This window comes from Epinephelus lanceolatus, chromosome 16 (genome assembly GCF_041903045.1).
Source record: "Epinephelus lanceolatus isolate andai-2023 chromosome 16, ASM4190304v1, whole genome shotgun sequence".
Classification (NCBI taxonomy): Eukaryota; Metazoa; Chordata; class Actinopteri; order Perciformes; family Serranidae; genus Epinephelus; species Epinephelus lanceolatus.
This window is the reverse complement of record NC_135749.1, coordinates 12,154,396-12,165,439: the sequence shown is the minus strand read 5'-3', so window position 1 is coordinate 12,165,439 and position 11,044 is coordinate 12,154,396. Positions and strand designations below refer to the sequence as shown.

The 11,044-nt window shown below is 43.8% G+C and overlaps 1 protein-coding gene across 2 annotated transcripts in view; it reads left to right on the top strand.

The window, feature by feature from the left end:
• The first annotated feature begins 848 nt into the window (after positions 1 to 848).
• angpt2b (angiopoietin 2b) overlaps positions 849 to 11,044 on the top strand; it is a 28,551-nt gene continuing 18,355 nt past the window's right edge. Inside the window, exons 1-4 of one of the 2 annotated variants that reach the window (XM_033636729.2) lie at positions 849 to 1,053; positions 1,187 to 1,798; positions 8,342 to 8,497; positions 9,213 to 9,334. In XM_033636729.2, coding sequence (XP_033492620.1) covers positions 1,481 to 1,798; positions 8,342 to 8,497; positions 9,213 to 9,334 — 596 coding nt within the window. In that variant the 5' untranslated portion in view covers positions 849 to 1,053; positions 1,187 to 1,480. Of the gene's footprint in view, positions 1,799 to 8,341; positions 8,498 to 9,212; positions 9,335 to 11,044 lie in introns of both variants that reach the window. The other variant, XM_033636727.2, reaches the window with a different exon arrangement.

Sequence of the window (11,044 nt, the reverse complement as noted above, 5' to 3'; positions counted from 1 at the left end):
TCAGGGACACATTGTGACCACACTGAACACAAGTGTAAATGCAATTATGCTCTCAATCCACACGCAGCAACTGCATTGGTGGAAATACCTAATCCAAACTGACTATTCCAAACCAAGGAGGTAGCAGCCAGAGTTTCACAACTAGCAAGAAAGCCACTAGAAAGCTCATGCATATTGAAGACACTTGTGGATGGAGTCAAGACGAAACCAGGTGTCTGCTTTCAATTTGGTCTTATGAACTTATACAAGCAAAACTTGGTAATTAATATCACAATAGAGCCATTTATAAAGCAAATGGTGAAGTAATGTTCATTTGTTTGAGCTGAACAGGGCTATTCGATTTTAATCACTTCTCAATGTGGACACTGGAGACAATTTAATACCATGTGTTAATGCAATCATATCTAGACACAATCTGGATACAAGACACATTTGAATGCCAGGTGTAAAGGGGGTTGGTGATTAGACTGAAGGTTCACTTACAAGCTTTTTCCCAGAGCTTTTGACCATATCTCACAGCCTTCTTCTGGAACAATCAAGCAACTACACCTATTTTACTGACATTCTAAATTATTTTACTTTTTGAAGATACACTTTAAACCTTGGACAGCATGCCTTTGCAGTCCTGAACTTATGGTTATTAAGGTTATAGCAATAAAGCAATTTTAAATTTTAGAAAGAGAGAAAAGGAGATATAGATAGAGAGAGAAAAGGAAAGAGAGGTGGGAGGGAGCAAAAAGTTGTTGGAGAAAGTTCCTAGTTTTTGCTTTTGTGGCGAGCAGTGTGTGTTTTTTGTAGCTTCCTCTTCTAACCCCCGCAAACAGGAGTATCGTAAGAGGGTGGGAGAAAGTGAAAGAGGGACGGGTGGTTGAGTGATTATGTGCGAAGGAGGTGCATGTGTGTGTGTGCATGTGTGTCTGGAGAGGTACGCCACTCTCTCTCTCTACCACTTCAGCCAACATCCTGAAGTGGGCCACTCCACTCCACCCCCTCCTCTCCCCTCTCCTCCGGACCCACGCATGGACTCAAGCAGCTTGAAAAGAAGGCAGTGAGGTAAGGCAACTTTTCAGAGGAGAGATAAATGGTGAAAGGGAAGTCTGCTGTTGGTTTCCTGGACTTGGGTGTTGGAGTTACAATAGGAGGCAATCCCCTTTTCCTGTGTGTGTTTTCTGTCCGCCCTCACCAGCGGGAGCAGGAACTGGGCTGAAGAAGACTTCTGGATGCAGCAGCAAAGAGGAGGACCAGCCAAAAGAGGAGAAAGTGATAAAACAGAGACAGGAGCAGCAGGAATTGGACTGAGAAGACAGGGGGAAGACAGAGTCGGAATCTAGAGGGACTTTTTAAAGAGCAGACAGAAGAAGTAATAGGAGGTAAAGGGGACCAAAGAAGGAACTCACCTGACTCACTTCTCTGCTCTGCCAGGAGGAACAACTTCCTTCCTTCCCTCTCCTCCCTCCCTTCCCTTTCCCTCTCCCCTGACATGGGCCGCCTGCTGGCCCTGACCCTTGCCCACCTGGCCTACCTGCTGGCCACCGTGATCGCCTCGGAGCGCCAACAGCACCACGTGCAGCACGGCCCCTGCAGCTACACCTTCATCCTCCCCGAGGTGGAGCACTGCCATCCATTAAAAGACTTCCAGGTCACCAACACCCTCCAGAGGGACTCCCCGCCTGAGGCAGAGCCTGAGTCAAGCCAATCCAAGCCGGGAAAGGCCCAAAAGGAGAGGCCTTCCTGGCAGGAGAGGAAGCTCGAAAATCTAGAGAGCGCCATGGAGAATAACACCCAGTGGCTGCAGAAGGTGAGGTCTCTGAACTGTTTGTCCTCTGTCATCCAACCATTGTGACTCTACCTCTCTGCTGTCACATGCACTTCTGCTCGTCCTTTTCACATGTCACATCTTAGCCTGCAGACCATCAAACAAAATGCTGGGAAAAAAACATAAGATGTCCGCGGAGTATACCATCCGATAACATCTGTTGACAAGCCTTCATTATTGATAAGTTCAGTGCTTAGCTGGGATTTCCTGGATGCTTGCTGTATGTATGTCTGGCTCCATGTCAACGCCTGGTGTACGAGTGTATATTTAAGACCACTGGGATGTCAGAACTCCCTGTTGCATGCAAGAGGAGAAAGACAAGATGAAATAAGTTTGCTAATATCAGACATTGCCAAATACGTCTCACACAGTTAAACCTTCTAAATTAGTATTGTTACCCCACAGGCAACAAGAACTCAGAAACTTCACTCTTGATTTGTGTTGTAGCCCGATTATAAGCCCAAGTCAGCTGAAAACTTTGTGTACCCGACTCAGCTGACACAAAACATAACAAGTTCCTCGGTGAAAAAAAATTTGTTTATCTGCTGGAGACACATTTCAGCATGGCTGTTGGCCTTTGCAGTTCCATTTAGTGCGGATTATGACTGACTAAAATGAAATGATGCGATTAAAAGTGGCTTCACAATAGTGTTTTCATAGCTAAGGTCATCAGGGCACGGAATCAGTGTTGGGCCATTGTCTAGGACAGACTGACTGACACGCCAACCCTCTCCACCCGTCTCTCTATTCTTGTCTGCATCACTCACGGAATATTTATGGTATACACTAATCCCCGGGCCGATTATAAGGGTTTGTGTCGAGTGTTTAGATTGGCTGGCTGAGAGCAAACATGTCTATTATATTTCAGGATTTAGAAATGGGGTATTATGAATGCCAAAGCTCTTCCTGTGCGTCTGTCACTCCCCACTCTCAGCCATCATGAGATTGTCTGCGTCCTTCCTTTCCTTTCCCCAGCCTCCTTTTCCTTTTGACACTCCATCTCCTTCATTTCTATCTGGACCGTTCTGCACCTCTGGGATCACGAATGTGTTCCTTCGCACACCTTGACTTGTCGACCACCAGATCTCAAACTCTTTGTGTATCTTGCTCACGCTCTCTCGACATGCATCCAGAAAAACACACACACAAAATTCCCCTGTGCGCACTCTGTCTGATGCTCAGTCTATGAACTGGAGACGTAGCTTCCATAGGAAGCATCCCATGAGGCCACACTGCACGTGTGTTTGAGAGACAGTATATTATTCATGAATACAGTCTGCAAAGCATCACATATTGCACTCATCTTGAGCGTTTTCTGTGCAGCATGCAGTCGCTTCCTTTCACTCCCTCCACACCAGAGCTGTTGAGATGAAGGAGGGTGCAGTGATAACCCCCCCCCCCCCCCCCCCATCTACAGAAAAAGCTCTGCTGACACATATCTTGCTCTGTTGCCAAACTTCTTCCACATAATGTCAGGAATGAACACAAAGATCCAAACTTTCAGCAAGTTACCCCCACCAGGCCATAGTGATGCATAAATGACACTGTAGGTGGGATTTCCTCATAAACACAGCACGACCCCAGAGAGCCTCTTTTAGAAATGCAGGAGGTTATACCAACCTTTGACCCGCAGATGGCAAAGCCCTTTCAGCACCTTGTGGAGCTCATTAAGCCTATCTGCATAAGTTTGGGGAGAAATTGGTGATATGAATGCGGAAGGGCTCGAGGCAACTGTGTTGGTGTGCCTGTGAAACTTTGCACGATCTCACTTAAAGCTCCCCTGGGATGATATGACCCTTACTGTGAGCCTTCCACTCAAACCCCTTGAAAGAAAACACACACCCACACACAAAAACACAAACTCAGGAGCGCGCGCACACACACACACACACACTGATCCAGCATGTTCCGCTGAGGAATCTCCAAGAGGACGAGTGCAACAGGACTGCATTAATGTTCCAGATTCCTTCTTTGGTGTTTCCAAGAAGAAACTAGTGTTTGTTTCCTTTTGTTCTAACCCCCAATGCAGCCCCCCATCCAGCCTCTTTGGCCTTCTGCTGCCCTGGGGGATTGGCAAAAAGGATGTGAGCATGCTTTTGTTAGTGCTTTAAAGAGACTGTGTGGATTATGCTAATGCAGAAATATTGCCTAGAGATCAAGGTGGCTCGGCTACCCTCAGGTGACCTGATTTTCTGGCTCAGTAATATTTCATTAGAAGGCATGTCACCCACATTACTCACAATATTCATTGGTCTTTATTTTCTTTTATTTCTTAAACACACAACCCCTTTCTCTGTCTTGAACCACTCTCAAAATATGACCATTGACTTTAAAACATCTTAAAGTATAAGTTCTGTATTTTCAACCTGGGCCCTGTTACTAATAGGAACAATACTTTTTGAAAAGGTCCAGTATTGACAGAGAGCGCTGCAACCTGCAGAGGCAAAACATGCTGCAATGTAATCCCTGCGGGCAATTGAGCACCATCAATTTATGCCCACTTAAAGTGCTTGTTTTTGTCACTGACATGCTCAGATTACTAGCACTAACTGTATGACAATTTATGGTAAGGATACCTCCAGAGATAGACCTTTTTGTTAAAGAGTAAGGGGGCGATCACACCTACAAGAAGCGCTAGAAACGATACGCCAGTAAAACATCTGATTCCCTATGATATGACGCGTCTGATTGGTTTTCAAGCATTTTTTATGACAAGCGTCTTTCTGGCGTCTTTTTAGATGCCTGTTTTTAGATGCTGAAAGTTGAAATAATCTCAACTTTTGGGCATCAGGTGCCAGTAGCACCATAGCTCCGTCTTGGGTCCATTTTCAATGTATTGATCGCCCGGTTGCGCACGCATCCCCACTCTACAGGCGCCACTAGCACCAAGGGCGTTTCAGGCATTTCAAGCGTCTTTGAAGCGTCCACGTTTCTAGCGCCACCTGTAGGTGTGATCGGCCCCTAAGATCTTTTGTGTTTGTCGAAAACAAACCTGAAATTGATTTCGCCAAAGCCACCAGACTCCATTAAAAAAAACAACATTGATTTTATCACTGTAAAGCACACTTCATTTGAAGTCAACAGAAACATAACAAAACACAAAAACTATCTTGGTTCATCTTTCCGCTGTTTAATCAATCACCAGTTCCAGTTAAGCTGAAATAAACCCTTAATTCACCCAGTTAGATGTGAAAACATGCCAGTGCTATACACGCTACAATGATCATTGTTTATTCAATGGAGTCTGGTGGAATTGGCGATGCTAATTTCTGGGCTGTTTCTGGTTTTAAAAAAAGGATTTTTCTCTTTAATAATAAGGTCTATCTCTGTAGTGATCCTTTCCATAATGTGGTTTGACATTTAGAATAATAATCTGAGCCTGTCAGTGGAAAACACAAACACTTCTAGTGGATGGAAATTGAGGGTGAAGACATGCCCCAGATGGTTACATTGCTGCCTGTTTTGCTGCAATGCTCTCGCTCAATAGCGGAATTTCAAAAATGCATTCCCATTTGTCACCAAGACACAAATATATGGGAAAATGGATCGTTAGAGTCAGGTGGGACCAGGGAATGGCAACTTGCCGGTGAAGATTCTTAATCATCCAGGTCATGGTAATCGTAGGTGCTAATATCGTAGGCAACTGGACTTGCTTGCATTTCTTGAAGACGTTTCGCCTCTAATCCAAGAAGCTTCTTCAGTTCTAAATGCCCTAACGACCCACATGGTGGCCAGGTGGGTCAACGACTCACATTGTGACCTTAACGACTCTGAAACTAAGAGCTCACGTGACCCCTATGCCTCTGCAAGGATTCCCACCCACACAGGTTTATAGCCTGCAACTTCGTACCAGTCATTTAGAACTGAAGAAGCTTCTTGAATGAGAGGTGCAACGTCTTCAAGAAATGCAAGCAAGTCCAGTTCCCTACGATATTAGCACCTACGATTACCATGACCTGGATGACTGAGAATCTTCACCGATAACGTTTCTGTAAGACTGTCCTTTGAGCTTAATGCTAATGTCCACATGCAAACAACAACATGCTACCAATGATGATGCTAATGACATGCTCATGTTTAACAGGTACAGCTTTTATCATGTTAACCATCTGAGCTTCCTGTGTTAGCATGATAACATTTGCACATCTAACGACAATCTGTTCAGTAGTTGTCTAGACATTTCACTCAAACAAACACATGATGGCGCTGGAGGAAAAGTCAAGGGATTGCCAAAGTCACTAATGGAGGACATATCATCTGGGAGCCATAAATATCTGCACAAAGTATGATCCCAATCCATACACTATCTGCTGACTTGGATAAATGAAAACGTTGACCGGCTGGTGTCACGAGATAAACTGTAGGGATCATAAAGTCATTAAGATTGCTCTGGGGACCATGAATGTCTGGAGAAAATGGCATGGCAACACCATCCACTGATTTTATTAGATATTTCAGTGGAGACTGAAGCGAGACTGACACTACCATCCCTTGATTAAAGTCCAAAAAAACCCCAAAACATCAGCAACATCTCTTTACAGAAACAACATCCTTGTTACTCTGGATAATCTACAGAACACTCTGTGAACCTCTTCAATGGAGACAAAAGCAGCTCCAATGAAAACTGTTCACAGTGAGATCTGCGGATTACCCAGAGTGACAGGGAGATTGTTTCTCAAAAGAGATGTCGCATTTGATTTTTGTAAATGTCATCATAAAATGCTGTGGCCACCAAAACCAAAATTTAATTCACATGGGTGGAGGCATGAATCCAAATAAAACCAAAGCTATCAGCATGTTAGACATCGTGAGCAGTAAGTGAGAAAATGTGTTCCTATCATTTTGGTGTGTGTTGAGGCCAAGAATGCATCTTTCCCTGCTGAAAAGTGGATTTACATGGTTTTGCAGTGAAACAACCACATCACTTCTTTCATGAAGATGTTTTCATTCCTATGTCACAATCATAGCCATCCTGATTAATCATTATCATTTGCTATAACACTCAGCAGATATGTTTCCCTTCTTCTCTTTAATTGTAACTGAGAACAAACATGTCCACTGGCTCCACAATTAAGATATCATGTGATACAACTCCAATGATTTTCTCAGCACAGCTCCCTACTCCCTCTTAGACACAATAAGACAGAATTATGCTACATCCCAAATGTGATTTATCTGGCTGCGCAGTGCAGCGTGCGACAGAGCTGTAATTAATGCAATTGGCAGTGGGAGATGGAGTGTATCAAGACCTCTGGATTGAGCTCTATCACACAAGGCTGTAATAGGAACACTTTGGTCAGGCGGCTGATAGCAGCTTCAATACACGAGGCTGATTATGATGCGGGGATCTTTGGTTCTTCCTTTTGGAGTTGGCTTTAATCCGTTTGGTAATCTCTTCATAACCTTCGTTATGAGGGGATTCTGTCTGCTGTCTCAGTTGTCCTTAAGTAGCAAAAATGTGAGAGATGGATTTACAGAGCAAGAGGGAGAAAGAGGGAGTGTTGGAAAGAAAGAGGGAGTTAGTGAGAGAGATCAAGAGGAAGTAAAAGACAAAGAGAGAAAGATTACTAGCAGGCAAACAATTTAATTGCAGATTCATCTCTATTTGCCCGCTCGGATCAGTATTTTTTATACCGCATAAAAGATAGAAAAAGCCCTCTCCTGTGGCAGTGCATTATTATAATCCCATTCCTCTCTGAAATGGGCATTTGTATTGAAAAAACAAACAATCGGAGTCTCATTTGGATCCTCTTCGATTTTTGCGAATAGCCACTCATTAGCTGGATAACTCTGAATGCTTTCTCCTTAGAGACTTCATTTTCCAGTCATGTGGTTTAACGAGTGAAGTCTGATCTTTCCTCCCCGCAAAAGTCATAAATATCAATGTTTCTCTGGTTCGATATTCTACTTTGCTTTATTGCAAGGCACAGGCCATTGCCCGTTAAACGTCAAACAAAATTCCATCGTTCACGGCAGGCAGAGGCAAATTTGTCTTCCAGATGCCGTTTGCTCAAACCGACCACATTAATAAGAAAATCTATTTATTGGACCAAGATGGATACCAACCTATTTTTACTCCCTCTGCAACATATGATGGGGTCTGCCAATGATTCTTTCTCTGACCTGGTGACTGATTACAGAATGTAGGCGATTATCCCTGAAGTCTGCGCACGAATATCATCATGTCAGCCTTTACTGCACTTTTTGAAATCTCACTGAAATGCCTGTACAGTGCATCATTTTATTAATGTAAGGGGTTGGTATTTGCCTGAGGTAGACCCGCAGATGGATAGATGGGTGGTGAGGACATTGCAAGTGCCCTGGGGGTACTATATTCCATGACTCCATCAGAGTACCTGAAAGGATCGGGGTGAAGAAGACGGATTACTCGAAGTCTGCTACTTTCACAGTGCATCAAGCTGTCAGTGAATGTATTACCTCCTAAAATGTGAATATCACCACAATGAAACTAGGGAATCTGACATGCTGGATAATATTCTCACAGTCTGCTTGTTCTCCTTACAGCTGGAGAACTTCATCCAGGAGAATGTGCGCTCTGGGATGGAGGAAATGAAAAGAACTGCGGTACACACCCAGACAGCTGCCATGCTGGAGATGGGAACCAACCTCCTCAGCCAATCAGCGGAGCAGACTCGCAAACTGACAGACGTTGAGACCCAGGTGAGCCCGTCAGGAAGCATTTGAGCGAGCCTGAGACAACTTGTTTGCAGCCAATCCAAATGAACAACTGTGGAGGTCAGACCAATGCAAAAACAAATGATGTCACTTGCAAAACCACTTGGCGAATAGCTAATTAAATGTAAATCAGATGTAACCTGCAGAGAGGCCATGCCCAAAGGTGGCGGCAAACGCTTTAAAACAGCTGGTATTTTGGTTCCACAGGCTCTGATTGACACAGTGAGTTGAGCTCGGCGTCTGACAACAAGCCAATTAAAACATAAAGCTCAGAAGCACAACACAGATGTGTCTTCAATCATGCCACAGAGCTGTTATTACAGATTGGGCTGTTTTGGTCCTCGTGCTTTCTTTTACTCTTATCAAAGTCGATACAAAACCGCAACCTGTACAAATATCTGTGATGCTTTGTTCAAGTTTTTGTTTCATCTGCAACTTCAAAACATGTCGCAGGTGCATGTGAGATAATTCCTGCTCAAGTTTTCATTGTGAGATCAAAGAATGAGCATTATGAGCCTTGTGATGTGCTTTGCGACATTGTTTATCCCCAAGGGTGCTGTTAATGAATTCAGCTGGTGGGCAGCCTTTCCCCCCCCCCCCCCCATCAATCATTTCATCAGCACTCCTCATCACTCCAATCCATTCTTCATCACTGCACACACTGTGATAAAGTTATTCTTCTGTTTTTATCAATCTATAGGTGTTAAACCAGACAAGTCGCCTGGAGATCCAGCTGCTCGAGTACTCGCTCTTTACTAACCGGCTGGAGAAACATATTCTCCTGCAGACTCAGGAGATCTCACGCCTCAGTGATAAAAACAGGTGAGCACTAGAAACGCACCCTTCAAAAGATTATTCAGGCAAGTACATATTAAGGCACTGCAGGACTTCCAGGGTAAGCTGTTATTGTGTATAGGCACTTCATTTTCAGATCCATTATGTTACCCTAAGTGGTAATTCATGAGGCCCTTATTCTCTCATTTTAAAACAAGGTCGTGTTCCGCAGTCATTTCTGCTGTTATTTTTGCTTTTCACTTCCCAGAAAATCAGTCATCACCCCAGTCACAAGAAGAAAATGTTGGCGTAGGACGTTTTGCAAATCACGGACACACTGCATGGTGTACGTGTCATACGTATCATGTTAATGTTTCTTAAGTTATGTAGTTCAGATTACATGTGTATGAGCGAGATGGCTACCAAGCAGCAGACCATATTTCCAGCTGTGCTTTTTAATGGCTCATTTTGACAACTCCAGCGGTGATTGTTGCAACAATAAGTTGGTTTTGTGAGGGTGAGGTCAGCACATTTTTAGCAGCGGTTGTTGCGACAACAACTGGGTATTTTCTAAGGAAAGGGCGTCATATTTCCAGTGGTGTGGGGTGACAAAACCGGGGATTTTTCAAGGCATGGTCAGCACATTTCCAGCAGTGGTTGTTGCAACAACAACTAGGTGATCTTCAAGGGGAGGTCAGCATATGTCCAGTGGTGGTTGTTGTGTAGTTTAGTTAGTCAGTTTATGTTTTACCACAGTGTTGTCACAACACAAAAAACTGAAGTGTAAAGAAAGGTAAAGTTTCAATATATTTGCTAAAAATTAAACATATACATGCAGGGCTTAAAGTGAAAAGGTGGTTGGGAGCAGAGTTTACTTAACGTAACAACTATAGTGCAAACACGTGCAAAGAGAAAACTTGCTCTTCTTTCAAATGGTTAAATTATGTTTTAGAAAAGAAACAAAATGCAAGAATTGATGCCATTTTCACTTATTCTCTCATTCTTTTGGGCTTGTAAACAAAGTCCTGCAAGTTCTCAAAGGCACTCCTTTTCAAGGGTGCTCTGGGTGCTTCAGCAGAGGCTGTGGAGCTCACCCGAATTTTCTGCTCACACACACGGTCTGTCACCTAGGGTGCCGTTGCGGCCGTAGCAGTCGTCCCAGGTAGCGTGGTGTTATTTTTTTAAGGCACGGATTGCAGCAACGTGATTTGGGTCGGTTTCGTGACGATGGAAAACCTTTTTGCCACTGTTTCCATACATCAATTTCTTCGAAGAGCCAACGCAAAATGCAGCACCTGGCTCGTTCAACTTCTTGCACCATGTATTAAATGGTTTGCCCTCAGCGCCCTCCTCCTCAAGCCATGCCCACCTCCATTTATTTTTCGCCCCTCTCTCCAGTTCTGCTGTATGAACACTGGGTTTAATAAATTTTGCTTCCATCTCTCTGCCCTTCTCTACTCTACTTCAACGCTACTTAGCTCTCTCGCACTACTCTACCGGTAGACTACCGCATCCACCTGTTGCACAAAATGCACACGGCATGCTGTTATCTCTCAGTGTCCGATAGCTGGTGGTCAAGCTAACACAAGCTAATCATTCAAACGCAGTTCATTTGTCCATTTCTATTGCACATTCACCCACACTGATTTGAATATTAGGCTGTAATGGACATCTAAACAACATGTGCTTGGAAGTAGTGTGTGTTGAAACCTAGGGTGACCATATTTTGAGATGCCTTATAATTTTAATATATTTAAA